Source organism: Camelus dromedarius, chromosome 5, assembly GCF_036321535.1.
Source record: "Camelus dromedarius isolate mCamDro1 chromosome 5, mCamDro1.pat, whole genome shotgun sequence".
Classification (NCBI taxonomy): domain Eukaryota; kingdom Metazoa; phylum Chordata; class Mammalia; order Artiodactyla; family Camelidae; genus Camelus; species Camelus dromedarius.
In genome coordinates, this window is record NC_087440.1 from 70,898,484 (window position 1) to 70,917,567 (window position 19,084).

The 19,084-nt window shown below is 51.7% G+C and overlaps 1 protein-coding gene across 3 annotated transcripts in view; it reads left to right on the forward strand.

Moving 5' to 3' along the window:
- The window catches only part of IFT43 (intraflagellar transport 43), an 86,891-nt gene extending 71,271 nt beyond the window's left edge, over window positions 1–15,620 (forward strand). Inside the window, exons 6-11 of one of the 3 annotated variants that reach the window (XR_010381041.1) lie at window positions 5,455–5,527; window positions 5,785–5,860; window positions 6,354–6,416; window positions 6,524–6,762; window positions 6,858–8,233; window positions 9,326–15,620. Coding sequence is in view for 1 of the 3 variants with exons in the window: in XM_010976466.3 (XP_010974768.1) it covers window positions 5,455–5,527; window positions 5,785–5,860; window positions 6,354–6,416; window positions 6,524–6,643 (332 nt within the window). In the remaining 2 variants the exon portion in view is untranslated. Of the gene's footprint in view, window positions 1–5,454; window positions 5,528–5,784; window positions 5,861–6,353; window positions 6,417–6,523; window positions 6,791–6,857 lie in introns of those variants that run through there. The other 2 variants (XR_010381040.1, XM_010976466.3) reach the window with 2 other exon arrangements.
- Window positions 15,621–19,084: the final 3,464 nt, after the last annotated feature.

Consider the following 19,084-nt stretch of genomic DNA (forward strand, 5'->3'; position numbering starts at 1 on the left):
GTGCGACCCAGCCTCAGGATGGAAGCCTGGTGATCCATGTGAACCAAATCTGAATGACTCTTCCTCTGTAACTTTGTCCCCACTCGTCCACTGTTTATGTATGCACGGGCCCTTCCCAGGGGGCATTGCAGCTCTCAAGTGAGGCGAAGACTTTGCTATGATGTCATCAAATCCAGGAAGTATCTAAGGATTGCCCTTGGTTGTTTTGTGAACTGAATCCTGCGTAGGCAACTTTAGGACTCAGTAACACTCATACTATAATTGGAATGATGCAGAGAAGGTGAACATGGCCCTTCTGTGTGTGTGACTTTCAGATTTGAGGTGTGTTAATTAATTCAGTCCTGTTTAGTTGTCCTCTTGCCTGCCAGTCCTGGGGAATGCAGAAGTGACTGAGATGTGGCCTTCGCCCTCACCATCTAGCAGGCAGGCTGAGGGCAAATGTCACTTACTCTGCCTCCAGCAAGCTGGTGAGGTCCACCCTGTGGTCTTGAGTGAAGTATTGTGGAGAGACAGAGTAGGAAGCTCTGAATTCTGCCTTTTGGATTCCTAGATGATTCACAAAGAAGAGGTGTGTATTTTCCTTATTTTGCTCATCTATTATTTTTTCATGTAGAGACCCATCCTTTGCAACTCTGCCATGCTTAGTCCATCTTGTCTTGCCCCTCGTGTGCCTCAGAAGGGGTCTTGCAGACAGCAGGCACCCGGTACACGTTTGCTGGCTGATTGATGCTGGTCCTCCCTCCCCTGGCACCAGACACCCCCTCTCCCGCCTCACCCTGTGCCGCTCTCGTCGGGCGCTACCCGCCAACCACACCAGCCTTCCTTTGCAAGTTACTCCTCCCCTCGTAGCACCTTTGCACAGCTCTCCCCTGCCTGGCTTAGTCCTCATTATCCTCCAGCTGCACTGTCCAGTCCAGAGACCTTCCCTAACTCCCCGCTCTACCCACCAAAATTCTAAAGTAGATCCTCTCCAAACTAAGTGTATTATGCAGCATCCATGCAGTTGAATACTAGAAGGTCATTTAAAAGAATAAGATGTATCTGTCTGTGGATAAGGAACGATAAAAGTAGGTTGCAGAGCAGTACCTGTGTAACATGATGCCATCTGCAAACGTTTTTAAAGAGGATGGAAGTGCTGTATGTGCAGAAATTCTTTTTGGTAAATGTGAACAAGAAATGGTTAATAGCAGTTACCTCCAGGGAGACGGCTGGGGCTCACAGGAGGAAGGAACATTTTTCATCTTAAACTTTTCTATAGTATTTGTATTTATTACTACATCTGATACTACTTTCGCCTTTAAAAAATAAGACAGTTTGGTCTCCCTGTTCTTTTTGGTCATAGAGTCCACTTAGTTTCCCTGGCTTATGCATTTTAATTTGCAGGCAGTACATTTATTTGTGTTTGCCATCCCCTGCTGCCCTGGTGCTCCGTGAGGACAAGCCCCGTGTCGGTTTTATTTGCTGTTGTTACCAGCGCCTCCTAGCATGTGCCTTTCCCAGAGTGGGTGCCCTTTCATTCATTCCTTCCTTCGTTCCTTCATGAATGAGTGAACAAACAACTGAGCAAATGCAGTCTCCCCACCATGTGGCTAATGGGCAACGTGTGGGCACAGATGCAGGTGCGCCTCATGTGAGGTGGCTGACAGAGGAGGCCACCAGCAGAGGCAAAGAGCAAGGAAGGCCGGTTTCAGGAAGGCGTCTGGGCTGGGAGAGGGCAGCAGGTGATGTGTGTGAGGAGGTGCTGCCTGGGTCGGGGCGGGCTGGAGGATGAGGGCGCCTGCCCCGTGGCACTGGCGTCCCAGCCCTCTTGCCTCGCCGTGCCTCCTGAGGCTGCTCAGTACGTCCAGCCACCTCCTCCTCTGTGGGGCTGGTTTGATGAGACATGGGTGGCAGGGCACGGAGTCTCTGGGCTCTCCAGGGTTGGTCCACTTTTCTTTCTGCTCCGCTTGCCCTCGTTGTAGGGAAGTAGCCAGCCGCACGTATGGTGAGGGAGAGACTTAGCTTATTTATGGTTGTTGGGATAGAGAGAAACACTCAAGAACAGAGGACATCGAGTGTCAAGCAAAATGAAAGCTGTCCTGACGGTAGACAATTGTCTCACCCACTGGAGGAAGCATCTTTGAAGTCATCGTACATTTACAAAGAAGGCCAGGGGCAGGGGTGTGGAAGAGCTCCGGGGTGGCAGTTCAACTGGAGCTGGAAGCTCTACTCATTGTTAATGTCCTCACTTGGTGCATGCTGCTTAGTCTGGCGGAGCCTCAGTGTTCCCGTCTGGAAAATGGTGACCCCTGGGCAGGACTAAATGAGAAAGTGAAGGCAAAACCATGTAGTTCTTCTCTGTACTCAATATTATATCTGTTAAGTCATTAAGAATAGTACAGAACATTTATTATGTACTGAGCATAATGCTTAATATTTGATAAAGATTATTGCATGTAATACTTACAGCAGCCCTACGAGGTGGGTGTAATTAAGATCCCCATTTTACAGCTGAAGAAACTGAGACACAGAGAGGATGAAGTCACACAACTAGTACACGGGGGAGCCAGCATTTGAAGCTGGCCCTCTTGCGTCCAGTGCCTGCACTCGTGGCCACCGGACAGGAGTCCTGCTCGTGCTCAGCCGGCCCATCGTTTCTGTTAGTGAGCTGCTGTTTCTTAGCAGTGAGGGAGAAAATGAGACTAACGTTAACACAATTACTGAAATTTTGAAAAGAGTGGTTGTTTTTCAACTAGAGGGGACTCCTGTATTCCTCTGACTGTCTCTGTGAAAATCATGTGCTTCTGGATGTTGCGCTTGACACCCTGAATCAGACTGGGTACTGGACCAGGCTTGTGGGTCACGTAGCTGTCGCTGATTGCAGGCAGGGCTGGACCATTCCACGTGGGTCATTGTGTAAAGAAGCGGATTTCTCAAGCTCATTTTCTTTTTCTAGGTTGGTTAATAGTGTGTGTGTGTGTGTGTGTGTGTGTGTGTGTGTGACAGAGAGAGAGAGAGAGAGGAAGAGAAAAAGAGGACAGAAGCTCCTGGGAACATATTATGTACCCATAAGCAAGCACTTGTCTGTGATTGTAAATCAGAAACTGTAAAATTAGGAAGCTCTTTGAAGTTTGCCCAAAACCTGCTCCACCGCCACCTGTTCCACTGGGGCTGGGAGTCGGATGGCCTGGCTCTGCGGTGATGGCTCAAGCTGTCACTGCACCGGAGTGCTCCAGCTTGCCTTGGCCTGGCTGTCATTGCTGGCTCAGTCCCACTCAGGCGGTTCACCGGGTTCTGTCGGGCACCAGGCTTCCAATTAGAGAGAAATCCCACTGTGTGGCCAGCCCCACCAGTGCCACTCCGAGCGGCCCCTTTGCCAAGGCCTGAGCTGACCTCTGATCTGTCACAGATGGGCCAGCCCCGCACTGCTTTGTGCGCGTTTGGAGGAGGTGGGTGGGGTAGACAGGGAAGCCCAGGGGGAGTCAGAGTGGACGTTGGGCAGAAGTGCAGCTCCTCAGAGCTGGGAGAAGCTGGGCCGAGTTGACAGGACCCAAATGCTGACCTTGTGGAGGGAGATGGGATTTGGGGAAGACCCTGTCCCGAGCCCAAAGCTCAGCAGGGGTTCATTTTCTTACCAACTTCTGAATATTCATCTCAGGCTGGGCTCCACGCTTGCCCAAGGAGAGCCAGGAGCAGCTAACTGTCTCACTCCAGAACTGTCACACTGCTGATGGCGCGTGGCACCGCCAGCTCCTGCCCTGCCCTGCTGCAGGGCCGGTGCAGTCCGCCAGCCCCGGGGCCCCGCTCACTCCAGGCTCAGGGACTGTGCTGTCAGCAGCCCTCGGACTGTTCTCATCACTCAGAGCAAGAGAGGACAAGCAAGCTGAATTTCTATTAGAATAAGAAATAGAAAATTAGAGAATTCCATCGCTAATTCTCCAGCAAGATAGAGAGATATAATCTTCCTTCTGGACAGAGGGCTTGCTGAATGTGATTCATTATTTCGGGGGTGGGGTATGTATCTTCTTTATTTCCCTATCAGCAATTTCTTTTTATTTCCATCCCTTTTCATCCTTTTAATCACTCTCTTTCTCTGCCAGTCTCTTTTCCTCTGTCTGATTTCCTGGGGCTCCGTCTCTCCCTCGAATGCTTTGTCTCTCTCTTTCCAGGTACCGTATATCTGTAAGTCTTCGTCAGAAGCAATAATAAAGATACCAGGCTGGGGACTGACATTTATATACTTGGGCTTAGCCTGACTAGAACCGTCACGAAGTGTAAATAATGAATAGCCTGAAAGTGGCAAAGGTCTTCCCAGCTGTTCTTGGGATGATTCTGAGTCTCTATCTCTCTTTTTTTTAAAAAAATTGAATTCAATCCACGGAAGCAAAAACGAAGGGTGTTCTCACTCTTCTCTCCTCTCTGGAATTTTTCTCCTTTTAATATTTGCAGCTGGTTTGGGAATTCCAGGACTGTCTTTCCCCGCTTGGCCTTTTTTTCTGCCCTGTCTCTTTTTCTCCTTTATTCAGACTAGTTAAAACAAAGAAAGCCCTCTACCAGTCAGTGGTACTCACTGGGAGAAGACAGTTCTTCTTTAGGGCGTTAAGGTTTTCCCCATGAGAAGATGGATGCTTTTTCTGCTGTAGGCAAGTTTCCACGATTAAGTGATGTGCTGACTCTGTTTCTCCATTTGAATGACTTTGTTAGGTTGATGAAAGAAATGGCTTGTTGCCGCCTCCTCTGTCTGTATGTCTGTCTCATATGGAGAGTTCAGAGAAGGCAAATCTCCCCGAGACAGCAAGGGGGGGGTGTCATCTTTAGAGTCAGCATTGTTTGTGATATTAGATCTAGCAAATGGAGACTGACCCCAGGCACGCCCCCGCAAAATCAGACCACGTCATGATGCAGGCTCAGGGCTGTGATGACCGTGAAAGTTGCACAGCCTGGGACGAGCTGATGGACGTGTGCATCTTGTTCACGAGGAGGTGCACTCATGGTGATGTCCATCTCATGACACTACACATTCTCCATTCCTCTGTCTTTGACCAGGCCAGGCTTATTCAGCTCCCCTTTTCTTCCCTCTCCTCTGATGAAAGCACTTCCCCGAGTGCTTTCTGGGACTTTCTTCCCATTTCTTTACACTTCTGCTTGGAGAGCCACTCCAGTGGCTTCTGATCCTGACCGTGCATCAGGATCACCCAAGAAATCTTAGGAAAAACGTAGATGCCTGAGCCCCACCCAGGAGATTCTAATCCAGCAGGTTCAGGATTCAAGCCTGAAATCCAGAAATTGTTGAAGTTCTACCTTTGATTCTCACGCACACTTCTAGTAGTTCCACAGCCCTAGTCCAGGGGCCCCTAGAGGCCAGAGACCATCTGAGCATCCGTTCTAGCTGACGCCTAGTAGTGGTAAGTAATGTGGAGGAGTCGGCAAGCTCCCCATCCCTGCTGCTGACAGTGCTGCCTCCTCCCACTGCAGATATTCCTGTTATTCCGGACCTGGAGGAAGTACAGGAGGAAGACTTTGTTTTGCAGGTGGCAGCCCCTCCCAGGTATGTTAAATTAGGTATGAAGTTGGCGGGAGTCAGGGAACACATGAATGAATACACTCCAAACACTGTCTTTGGTGGCGCTGCACCCCTGCCCCAGAGTCTCTGGTGATGGGCTCCATCCCAGGGTTTCCATTTTATTAAGACATTTTCTTCCCATTTTAGTCCTTCCCAGCTGCCTAGGAGGCTCTGGGGACAGTGGCCCAGCAGGACTCCTGGTCCTGCCTGTGGTCTCTTCTCACATCCTCTCTTCCCTGCAGCATCCAGGTAAACCGGGTGATGACCTACCGTGACCTGGACAATGACCTCATGAAGTATGCAGCCTTCCAGACCTTGGTGAGTGGGATGGCTTCCACGTAGATGGACGGGCTCCAGGCCACATCCGTAGGGATTTCTCAGTTTCGCCAGCCATATGGCCTCTCCTCTGTGGGTCTCTGAGGCTGCCTGGCAACAGTCCCTTTGCTGGAGGCATCAGCCTCAGGTTCCAGTGTTCCCAGGGCCAGTCTCCCCGCTGCTCCCCTGGCTGCCCACGTGGCATAGTAGATATGCTGGCCCTGGAGCCATCCTGCTGTCATGCCTGCCCTCCTGGTCTCGACCCTCCCCCGAAGTGTGCCCTTCCTATAGGATGGCATGGCGGTCCCTCAGTTCTCAGCAGCCACATGGTCCACCCCATTTTCCTCTTTCATAAGGCATTCCTGCAGGTCTGGGTTTGGGGCGTTCTACCACACTCAGCCTGGTGGTCCTCACTTTGCTAGAGGTCATTGTCCCAAGGCCCCCCCGAGGTGCACAGCCTGCCTTTTTTGTTTTTTGTTTTTTCCCACGTTCGTAGGATGGAGAGATCGACCTGAAGCTCCTCACCAAAGTCCTTGCGCCAGAGCACGAGGTTCGAGAGGTACGTAGCCTGAGTTGCTCCTGCCCCGCGGCTGAGTCATTCCCGTGAGCAGCTGGCTCCCTGGGCTGACCTCAGCGGGAGGCTGGCAGTGACACCTCTCTTGGCAGGATGATGTCGGCTGGGACTGGGACCGTCTGTACACTGAGGTGTCCTCAGAGCTCCTCACCGAGTGGGACCCACTGCAGGTGGACAAGGAGGACCCTGTGGGACAGCACGTGCACACCTGAGCCCCCTGGGTCGGCAGACACTCCCTGCACGCAGTCACCTCTGCTCTGGACTTAAAAACACCATAAACCTAAAACTAAAGAAGTTTGCAAGCAGCTTACAAATTTTTATGCACTATTTGGTAATAAAAATACTTTATTTTCAGTAGACCACACTGGCTCATTCGATTGTAAAAGATGGCTTTCTTCCGTTGCCCCCTCTTCCATTTCTTTCCAGCACCCTCATGGAAGGATTGGTCAGGACTGAAGGAGGGCAGCTTGCAAGCCATCTGCTGGGAACTCTCCCCATGGCTGAAGCAGGAGGGAAAGCTTGATTCTGGGGGAGAAGCAGTGGCGCTCCTGGAGGTCGCTCAGCTCACAGAGGCCACAGCAGCTCCCCGGAGCACCTACCTCTGAGCACCCGGACGCGGGGAGATGGAGGTGGCAGGCACTGCCTGCTGGGGTCCTGGGGAGGGCCTGGCTGGACGCCTTTCTCACTGTGCACGGTCAGTTATGTTGGTGAAGTTGCACTGTCTCCTCTGTGCTTTCAGGTTGCATAACTGAAGAGACAGCAAGCGGTGGGTGTGACAGGGTGACCCATTCCTCATGTTTGGTGGCTCTTCTGACAGCGCCTCCCCTTCCCCTTCTCCCTGTGGCCACACCTGGGGTCCCAGAGCAGGCAGTTTCCTTCTGCCTCGCATTCTCATCAGCAGGGGCCAGCATGGCAGCCCAGAAGTTTCCACAGAAATACTCTGTCCAGGAGCCTGGGACTCCCCCCGAACTTTCAGAGGCATCGCTGTTTGTCTCCGTTGCTCCACAAGCGTCACCACTGCCCCTTTCCCAAATGCACCAAGAACTGGAGCAGAGCCCAACCCTTTTTCTAAACAAAGGCATCTTTTGTTTTTGTTTTTCTCTCTTTCTCCCCAAGACATCTCATCAGAGGGCAGGATGTCTCCCTGCCCGCCTCTCCTAGAGGCCACTTTGGACCAGGCCCACACAGGCCGGCAGCAGCCAACCAGGCCCCATCCCGGCCATGGGGAGTGCTGAGCGCTGCTCTTATCCTGCCTGGAAAGCTCTTCATTAAAATTCAGAAAAACAAAGAGGCTCAACACTTCAAAAACCCACTGGGGGGTTATTTTTGTGTGACTACGGTGCCCTTTCCCCACGAGCCACTGAGCCCCAGAGCAGGCAAAGAGAGCGCTTGTTTGTTAATTATAAACTTGGGGATTTAGTGGCTTTGGGGTCCCATTTCCTCCTTGTCCAGAGTCATACTTTCAGCCCAGACAGCCCCTCTTTGGAATAATTCCCGTGGTCTCGGAGAAGTTTCCACCCAGGCTGGTTTTCTTAAGCCTGCATCTGCATCATTCTGAAACTGCAAGGAGATAGGGTATATTTCTAGCACCTTAACCGCTGCCAAATTCAACTGCTTCAGGACTGAGAACCTCGGAGGTCTTCAGCCAGCTGGAGCAAGGGACTGGGGTTGACTCCGTTACCCCCTGTACTTCTGAGATACCTTCTTTATGTTCCAGCCAGCATTGTCGCCCACCCAAGACTTCAGAGGGCCTCCCAGGAAGATGACCCAAGAGGGCTGACAGAATGGACCAGCGTGGACAGGTACCGCAGTGTGGTTTTCTGCAGACTTGTGGGGGAGGCATGGAGTGGACTTCCTGCATGTGGCAGATTCACTGGTTCCTTAACCGATTTCTTCTCGACTGGCTCATGTCACCTCTGAGTGGAATTGAGAGGGGCTCTGACACAGCCTGCCGTGGTGTCTCTGGCATGGGGTGGTAGCCACCAAGCTGCTGTTTGGAGGCTGGGCCCTGTGGTTCAGAAGTTCACTCCTTCATGAGATCCTGGTTGCCACTTAGTATGTGCCCAGTGCTGTTCCAGGCACTGCCGAGAGGGAACTAGACAAGCAAAACTCCCTCCCCTCGAAGCACGTCCATTCCAGTGGGGAGATGGACCAATAAGTAAAACAGGGAGGCAGATGGCAGTCAGTGCTACAGAGAAAAATAGAGCAGGAGCGTGGAAGGGAGTGGTGGGGTCAGGGGTCTCAGTGTTAAATGCGGGTGGTTAGGGGAGGCCTCACTGAGAAGGTGGCATTTGAGCAAAGACCGTAAGAAGGTGAAGGAAAGAGTGACACTGGCCCAGGGAAGAGCGTGCCGTGGAGAGAGAACGGTATTTGCAAGAGCCAGGGAGGAGGCACAGGCCTGGCTTCTTTGAGTAGCAGCAAGAGGCCGGTGTGCGTGGTCAGAGCGGAGGAGACGCTCTGCTGGCTGTGCTCAGGCCCGGGCTTACCCCACAAAGGCCTCTGCGTGTGTGGGGTCCGCTCCCTCCAGGCTCACGAGCACGCTCAGGCTGTGGGCTCACCAGGCAGCCTTTGGAAAACCTTCTGCAAATGGCTGCATGGCCCCTTCGCGCCTCAGCCTGGAAAGAGAGAGGTTAATGCCACGCTGAGGGAGAGCAGGACCGTGAGCTCTTCTGCATCGGGCCAGAGGTCAGGAGGCTGCTGCCGCCCCCTCCCCGGGCCAGATTGCGCGGGGTACAGGGCAGACAGGCACGTCCTGGGGCCCCCGTGTGGTTCAACACTCCCTGGAAACTTGTAGCTCTAAGGAGAAGCTCAAACAAGGAATTCACCTGGGCGGGCCTGTGGAACCCAAGGTCATCTCTACCCCTGATGGTTGGCTTGTTTCTGCTCATCCCCAGGACACCCTAGACAGGCTTTTAGGACTACACGCTCCAGACAGAAACTGACGCTAGCGCAAGCCCAGAGCTGCCGGACCACAGCGTGCTGCTCACGGAAATCCAGCCCTTTCTTCCTTAGTGGTGTGGGCGGCTCCTGGGAGCACTGGTGCTGGAGGCTGGAAAGAAAGGCAGAATTTGCTACAGCAAAAAAAGGAAGCTTAGCATCCTGCTCTGCCTTCCCCAGCATGGCTATGCTTTTCTCCCGGGGCAGAGTCAGTGGGGAGCGGAGTAACTAGAAAGAGGAGGGGGTAGTGGCAAAGCACGGGTGCCAGAATCAGACAGACCTGGGGTCCAGCTCGAGCTCTGCCACTTCGTCCTGGTGGCTCCTCGAGCGAGCTACCTTCCCCTTCTGATCCTGTTTGCTCACTTGTAAAATGGGGATGATATTAGTACTATCCTCATAGGATTGTGATGCCCAGTGAAAGCTGAGAGTTGCTAGCTTGGGGAACTGGTTGGGATGGAGAAGTGAACACAGGGAAAGTCACATTGGATGTTTTATTGTAACAACAAACACCTGACGCTCGTGAGGGGCCTCCACCTCCATTCCCCCTCGTGCATCACCTCTCTGCTGTAGGTAGAGAGTGGTTTGGCACCAGAGTTTTTGTTTGGTTTTTATAACACCTTTATTGAGGTATAATTTGCATGCTTTCAAATTTACCCCCTGAAAGTATATGATCCAATGTTTTTAGTAAATTTATGGAGTTATACAATGATCACCATAATTCTGTTTTTAGAACATTTTCACTATCCTGTAAGGTTCCCTTGTGTCCACTGACAGTAAACCCCCACTCCCACTCCCAGCCCCAGGCAACCCCTGATGTGCTTGCTGACTCTCAATTGGTCGTTTCTGGAAATTTCATATAAATGGACTCATAGAACGTGTGGTGTTTTAAGTCTGGCTGCTTTCACGTGGCCTGTTTTCAAGATCTATCCGTGTTGTAGCGTGGATGCTACGTGCCAGTGGTTCGTTCTTTGGATTGCTGAATGTTACTCTATTGTATGTGTACTTGCCACGTTTTGTTTAATCATTCCTCAGCTGATGGGCATGTGAGTTGTTTCCAGTCAGGGTTACTGTGAAAAATGCCTCTCTGGACTTCTGTGTCCATGTCTTTGTGTGTTTTCATTTCTCTCAGGTAGATTTTGAGGCATGAAATTGCTGGATCAGACGGTATATTTATGTTTAGCTTTTAAGAAACTGCCGAACTGTTTTCCAGTGCATCAGGGTTTTTTTTCAGTGCTGTAAGGTATCAGGATTAATTCAGTAAAAATTAAGGTTTCTTTTTCTTCTCTCCTTTCCATACGTTTTTCAAAGGTCACTGTTAAGTTTATAGGAGGCACATTCTCCTGATTCCTCCCTCCCTGCCTGCTCCCTGTCACCGAGCTTATCTCTGTTCAGAACACAGAGATCATCTGTCTGCCCTCCCCACCAGCCTGTAGGCGTCTTCAGGATAAGACCAGGTGTTGTTCAAGTTTCTATCAAGGCCCTTGCATATTCTGGGAGTTCAAAGTCAAATAAGATGTGGTCCTGACCCCAAGGAGCTCACAAGCTAGTAGAAAAATAGACAAGATTCCTCTAAGTTCTCAGCACGTTGATTTTGAAAAACATACAGGCTTTCCTGATGAGGGGAGGAGCCCGAATGACCCACCACCAGGTGCAGATGAAGGGAGGGAGCAGGAGCTTCATTTGTTCACAAAGAAATACAAAGGTGGGTTGGTTTGCTTAGAGCAGGGGTCAGCCTACTGCAGCCTGGGGACCAAATCCAGCCCGCCACCTGCTCTCCTGAAGCTTTACTGGAACACAGCCGTGCCCCTTAATTTACATATTGTCTATGGCAGCTTTGAGGCTACAATAGCAGATCTTAGTTGTGACAAAGACCGCGTGGCCTGCAAAGCCTGAATTATCTCCTCTCTGGCCCTTTACAGAAGAATTTTGCCAATCTCTCCTTAGACAAAAGAATGGAGGTGAGAAATCACAACACCCACAGGCCCCCAAAGTTCAGCTGCTTTTTGCTATCCAGAAATGCAATGGCAGCAGGAATGATTTGAGTCAGATGTAAGGAAAGACTGGAAGGGAAGGAAGATTCTGGCTCCTAAAAGAGAAAGACAAATTTCCCTTAAGGGAAGGAAACAAACAAACAAACACTCATCAGTTCCAGCAAAGTTGGGACATATCTACCCAGAAACACAAAGCTGGAAAGTGACTGGGCTTCTTCTTGGCCATTGGTCTTATTTGAGATGTGGGGGAAGGTGGGGTCTCTAGAAATCAAATACCTTTGGCAGTGGGCTCAAATAATGATGAGAGAGCCCAGTGGAGGGGGGGTTAGGAGCAAGGGGGTGGCGGAAAGCCTGATCTTTCCTTGGGCGAGGTAGAAATGCAAAAGGAAAGGTATCGGGAGCAGCCGGAGGAAGATGCTGCCCCTCTTGTGGCTGAGGCAGAGGAATTAATTCCCGGCATATGTTCCCAGCATCTGTCATGGTGACCTGGACGGGAGGGGTCAGCGAGAGAGGGGACCATGCCAGGGCTGAGCGTTAGCCCAGAACTCCCGGGCCGCAGAGGCTCCTGGCTCCCGCAGAACCGTGGCCGGCCAGCTCTCCCAGCAGCACCTGCTGCAGCTGCGGCACACAGCGCTGCTTTGAGCGGGAGGGCACGCGCTCCACAAGAAAGCATCTGCTGCTGAGGGGCCAGGCGGACCCCGGATAGTCCTGCAAAACTCTGTCTCTTCCAGATCTTGGGCTGTAGTAGGTTCAGCCCACCAGCCCCATGTCCTGCCAGCAGACTGGAGGTGACGCATAGGACTGCGCTGGGAGGGGCGGGGCAAGGGCAGGGGAGCCACAGCTCTGGATGGGAAGGACACCGAGGGATGGGGCGCCCTCCTAAGTTCCAGTCCCAGAACCCCTCTGGAGACTATGTGGGCTGCTCAGTGCTAAAGTGTCCCCAGAGATCCACCCAGAGGAAGCGAGGCAGGAGGGCATGGAGACTAAGAATGCAGACGATGCCAGGTTCCACGTCACAGCTGCATGACCTCGGGCAGGTTCCCATACTTCTTTGTGCCTTGATTTTTCTCGTCTATAGAATGAGCTGGAAATTAATTTCCGTCTCAAAGGGCTATGATGATGGTTAAACCAAGTTACTAAGTGTCAAGTGTCTGGCACAAAGCAAGCCCTCAGTGAAGATTAGCTCTTATTGCACTGAGTGGACAGGCAATGATCTGGTGTTCCCCCCCGCCCTGTCCCCAAACCATGACAAGTCATGGGTATTAGACATCTACCCTAAGGTCATGAGCTGGAGGCCCACAGACTGACTTTGACCCACAGGACATTTGGACGACACACGATTTTTTAATTGGTTAACTATCAGCTTTTTAAATGGACAGGTTTCCCATTAAACCCAGAGCTTTAGCTCCTCTTAGGAAATTGGGAGATCTGTCCACTCTGGGGCCACAGTCCCTAGAGAAGTGATGAACGTAAGTGGAGAAGCCCAGCTCCTTTGAGTAGGGGCAGGTCAGCACACCCTGCCCCGCCCTCACATCTCTGCCTGGACACTGCGGGCACTGACTTTGAGACCCCTACCCGCTCCTCCTTTTGCTGGTGATGATCCAGTTCCCCAAGAGCATGCACCCAAGGTCATGGGTACTGGAGCTCGAGTCCTGACTTACAGGCCAGTGTCCTTTGTTAGTAACCAGGCCCCCGGCCTGATGAATAACCTCTGGATACTATTTGGGCTGCTTTGTGCTAAAGTGTCCCCCAAACCACATAAGTTCTGGAGAAAATCCAGTTTCCCTACCCTGGGTATCCTCCTCTGATTAGGAAGCCAAACTGTGACCAGCATGGGTCTGACAAGAGTTTGAGCAGAGTCCCGGGACAACTCCAGGGCCAATAACTGGCCCCTTGGCCATCTGCCCTCTACTGAACTGTTTCAAATCTGCCCTGGAGCTGATGGCACCTGCTCAGGATGCGGGTCCAGCTTAGCATTCGGGAGAAAATTAGCAGGTTTGTCTTCTTTCTATAACTGCCACCAGTGCCCTGGTCACGCCCCGAGGTGTGATGGAGATGGGGGCAGCTGGGGCTGCGGGGAATGTGTCTGGCTTTCAGGCCTCAGACAGGAGAGCACACACCATCCACTGGCAAGCAGGGTCTCCACACTGAGCTCAGGAGGAGGGACAGCCTGGGGTGCACCACAGCTCGCCCTTCATGAGAGCCTGCACAAAGAGTGATGTTATTCGGCAGCCCCCAGCAGTGGTGCCTGGGGGACCTGCCTGCAGAGACCGTGAGCTTCCCAGGCAGCACCCCACCAGTTACTAACCCTGGCAGTGCTACATGGCTCAGCCATCCAGGGCCAGCACAGGACTCCTCTAAGGCCGTCTCTGCACCAGGGCTCCCGGGGGCTGGCCAGGGCTTTCTCAGAGCTGCACCGCAGTCAGAGACCCTTGCTGTCCAATCCTCCTCCCTCCCCTCTCTCTTCACAGTTATCAGACCTTCATCCCCGCCTGAAGCCTTTTCCTGTTACCTCCTACGTCCTCTCCCCTTCCTCTTTTAGTCCTGGTGTCTGCTTCCCCGAAGATCCAAACAGTAGGCCTGGGGTCGCCCAGCTAGACTCGGTGAGCAGAGATTCCTGGGCAGGACTGAGAGGAGGCAGCTGGTTAAGAGTGTGGGTACAGCTTCTCCCCGCAAATCCATATGCCTCAAAACCTCCAATGGCCTGGCTGGGCCGTGGGCTGGCTTTAGAGTGGGATTCCTGAGATGAGTAGAAGGAGACTGGGCAGAGGTAGATCCCCCTGTCACTTGTGTTAGAGCCAAGCTGGAACGCAATCCAACCGAGGAGGCCTGAAAAGGAGGAAGTGTAATCCCACAAGGGGCACTTGGCAAGAGAATCTGGTGTCCTCTTAGCAGGAGGAGAAAACAGCTCCTCTTTTTGTCTGGGGTCCGGCGCGAAAAGCCTCTGTTGGTGGCTTTATGGGCAGAGAACAGGGGGCATCATGGGTACCAGGCCTGCCAGGAGACAGGGTGTGCCCTTCAGAGGGCTGCGTGTTGCCCACTGGGGTCTGGAGACATCATCGCTGAAGGTGAGAGAAGAGATGATGTTGAGACAACTGGCCGTCTGGGGCCACCTCTGCCACACGGTGGTCCGGGGCAGCAGGCCCTCCGCCAGCGAGGGGAGGTGCTGCGGGCTTTGCGAAGGGCCGGGCTTGTTCTGATGGAAGCCCAGTGGGCAGCGCCTCACTGTACCTAAGGCACAGCGCCCTCCAAGGTGCTTTTGCAGTTTTAGGACAAAGACAGTGGAACCAAAACTGAATGAGAAAGCCGCCTCACAGGGTGTAGTTTGAGGAGATAGTACTTGGTAGGGGAAGCTAAGCAAAGAGAAAAAATTAGTTTAGCTCTTTAACAGAACAGAAAAAACAAAAATAAAGCCAAAACCTGAGTGAGGTAGGGCAGAGCAGGGCGAAGATACTTACTACAAAGGGGCAGGAGGGAACTTTTTGGAGTGTTAGAAATGGTCCATAATTTGATTGTGGAGATGGTTACATGTCTGTTTATAAAACTCATCAAACTCTCCACTTAAGAAAGGATGATTCTATTGTATGTAAATTGTACCTCGATAAACGTGACTTTAAAAAGATTCTCCCCGTCCCTCATCACTATCCCGGGGACCTGAGTTGGCCGAGTCTCTGTCCCACAGCATCCCCTTGGCCATGGTGCCCGGCAACCTGGCCATCCTGAGAACTGGGTCAGGAAGCAGAGAGGCCCTCCAGTGCTGCCACAGCCCCTGCTCTCAGACTAAGGGTCTGCTCGGACTCCAGAGCTGGCTTTTAAATTTTATCTGCAGTTTAATCTTCCAGGATTTTCCAGGAAGGGAAAATCCAGCAAGTTTGACTACCTCAGGGTGGCCAATTTGAAGTAAAACACAGGCATTGGAGAATCATTTTTGGCATCAGAATGGGAGTGCAGGTCTGCTGAGCCCAGAATGAGGAAGGACCCGAGGAACCTTGAAGACCCAGGACTGATTAAAAAAGATGTCCCCAGAGAGAGGAGGCCACGCCATCTTTTGCAATGCAATAAATCTTTCGACCTGGGGGATGAGCAAGGATATAGGAACGTTTGATGCCAGATCTTTTTTTTTTTTTTAAAAGTCTCTCCTTAAAAGCTTACAAATCCTATTTTTCAAATATTATCTTTACTTATACGTATTCAGTAAATTATATATATATACACATACACATAATCACTAAATTAAAACTATATATTTAAATACAGTGAATATCTCTTTTTACTCTGTCCTGCCTCCACCCAATCCACAGCCCTCCCCAGAGGTGACCATGATGTCCTTCCAGAAGTTTCCATGTACTTACATACACATGGGCATACAAAGAGCCTCAGAGTCTGGTTTTATTTGTGTAGCTGGGACCATTCTGCAAGTATGGCGTACATTTTGCTTTTCCCACCGAACAACACATCTTGCAGAACTTTCCTCTCTGTACATCTCTTCCTCATTCTTTTTAATGGTGGACACTGTTCTGTAGATTCGCTACCCCACTGTTCCACCCACTCATTGGCCCTTCCACGCGATGCAGGTGGATGGCTGCTCCCGGGCTAGGGGGTGCTGAGGAGCGAGAGTGTCAGGCCACAGGGAGAAGACACTGTTGCCTGTGGTGGAGACAGGGGAGGCTTGGCTTGAAAAAGCAGGACCAGTCTGTACGGGAGGATGGGGGTTGGGTGTCATATTTGTTCCCAGAGGGGAAATCAGAGTGGGAATCCCCTGTGGGCCTTTTGATCATTTTTTTAAAAATTGAAGTACAGTTAATTTACAATGTTGTGTCAGTTTCTGGTGTACAGCAAAGTGATTCACTTAAACACATATATGTATTCTTTTGCATTATAGTTTATTATACGATATTGACTGTAGTTGCCTGTGCTATACAGTAGGACCTTGTTGTTTATCTATTTTATGTATAGTAGTTTGTATCTGCTAATCCCAAATGCCTAATTTCTACCCCACCCCCTGCCCCTGCTTTGGTAACCATAAATCTGGTTTCTGTGTCTGCTGTTTTTAACACACTGGTGCGCATTCTGTGGCCAGGCACCGTGCCAGGTGCTGTTCTCTGAGACAACTTTGTACCTGGGTAAGACTGAGAGCTTAAGTCCCTGCAGTGTCCTTTTTAGTGTGTCCTTGTTCACGTTCATGTTCAATGACAGAGATAGCTAACGTTTATGAAGCCCTTACCAGATTTCAAGAAACGTACGGAATGCTTTCTGTGCTTTCCTGCACTCAATCTTCTCGACTCCATGAGGCTGGTCTGCAATCACGCCCATTTTAGAGGTGAGAGAAAGTGAGGCTTAAACCCAGGCCTTCCTCATTTCATCCTCATGAAACACTAGATGAGGTGGGCAGCGTTCATTCCTGTTTTGTGTCTATTCAGTGTTGTCTTGGCTCCTCCTCCTGACTGGGGCCACAGCAAGGCTCTGTGCCCACACTGGGGTCTCCACGTTGAGTGACAGTAGATGTGCCCCAGCAGTGCCAGAGCCTCGAAGCTCTGCCCATTGACTCAGCATGATGGGAGCACTGGATGTAGGGAATCCTGCCTTGGCAATGAGGACAGCAGGTTTTCCCTCTGACCTCCTTTCAGTGGGCTGTTTAGGTGTTATCCTAGAATCCAGAGGCAAGATGACAACACTTGCAGGCCAGGGTCTCTCAGAGGTGGCCGCCTGGCACGCACCACCTGCATCAGAGGCATCAATAGAGCTTATCAAACATACAGGCTCCTGAGCCCCTGACCCACTGGATTACAGTCTGGGCAGGGGAGGCCTGAGAATATGCATTTTAAATGAGAACCTTCCCAACCCCCTGACCCTGTTTGAGAACCTTGCAAACTGCTGGCTCACAGGCTGAAGTCTGCACTCAACAGAACCGGCATAAAGGGTTTTCTTGACATTTTTTTGCATTAGTGGTCAATATTTTAAAATCCTGAGTATCACAGGAAAAAACAAACAGACCTCTGCTTCTTTGGAAAAATCCAGCAGTACTGGGCCTGCTCTTCCTCACTGCACCACCTGGAGGGTCTAGAACAGGGCTGCCCCCCCACTACCCCCACCACCACCCGGGCCCTGCCTCTTCCCTCTGGCTTCCTCGGACACTTTGTTTGTGCCCACTGGTCAAAGGAGACAGCAGTGCTTATATCCATCAGCGCCGACGTCAGGTACCAGGGCCTGACGAGCAAGGCCAGTTCTGGTGTGGCTTCCTCTCCGAGTGTAGGTCCACCTTCGCCCAGAGCTGCAGAGCTCACGTGGAAGGCCTCGGTTCACCCCTCCCCAGCCCTCTACTCCATCCTTTGGCAGCTGCTGCCAAATGGGTTTTCAGAGTGATCCAGCCATGAAATGTGAAATGTGCCCCCTGCTCTGGGTTGCATACTGTCTCTGGTGTAAGATCAGTGTGTCTCAAAGCACAGTTCACGGACCACCTGCACCAGATCCTCCTGGGAAGGCTTACAGAATGCAGATGCCTGGCCTCCGCACTAGATCGGGGGAATCAGAATCTCTGGGGGCAGGCCTAGGAGCCTGCACTTTCAAGGTGGTGCCGCGCCACCCCACCCCCACCCCCGTGACTTTGGTGTCCCCTGAGGCATTAAGACCTGTAGTCATCCAGAGGGAGGAGAGTGAAGGTTTACCTGGGCCCTGGGTCAGATCAGCCTCAGGGGCTTTGGCCTCCTTGAAGGAAGGGAGTCCTTTTCCCAGCCCTGAGCCTCCACCACAAACCATCCCTGCTCCCTGCCCCCTGGACAGTGGGCCCCCGGGGCTCAGCCCTCTGTCAGATTCCATCTCCTGTCACTTTCAGAACCAGTTCATTATTCCTTTATTATTCCCATTCTCTGCCTTATCATTATTAATAATCATTCTAGACAAGCCAGGGTGCTGACAGCTCCCCTCTTGTCCATTCTTTCTGTCTGTTTTAATCCTGCCTGCTGATCTGGCATTAACCTGATCTTTTCCCTCATTTAATTAAGCCGTGTTGGTCAACCCATTACTGCCCACGTGGAGATGGCAATGATTGGTTCTCCTGATAGGCAGAGGAGTGATGGGCTCTGTGGCCTGGGCATTCCCCCTCCCCAGAGGGGCCTGAGGACAGGAGTGTGAGTCCGGAAGGGCCACATTGGGTCTGGAGGGCTGGGAGTGGGGAGGGTGGTTGATGGCCAGTACTCATTGAGAGGTAATGCTTCTCAAACCTCAGCCTCAGAATCACAGGGAGGGCCTATTAAAATGCAGACCATTGGGTCCCATCAGGGATTCTGATTCGGTAGGCAGTCGTGAATCTGAATTCCTAATAAGCTCCCAGGTGGTGCTGATGCTGCAGGTGTCAGGACCATACTAGGAGGAGCCCTGCATGAGCAGGCTGACCTCAGCTTCAGTGACGGACACTGGCCAGGCCCAAGTATACCTTGATGGGAATGGACTGAAGAGGAAGAGACTTGAGCAGGGGGAAATTATTGCCATTCGCAGATGTGAGGTGGTGAGAGGCTGAGCCAAAGGGAGTTCAGACTGAAAGGGGAAGGATGGGTATGGAGTCAACATCTGGTCTAGAGAGACAACGGGGTCTCAGTAACAGGAGGGGCGGTGAAAGAGAGAAAGTAAACACCTTCATGTGTTTTCAAGTAACTGGCAGCCTGATGGTGCTTGACAGAAATATGTACAGAGGGGCAGGGTGGGGATATGCTGAGGTCAAGACAAGCT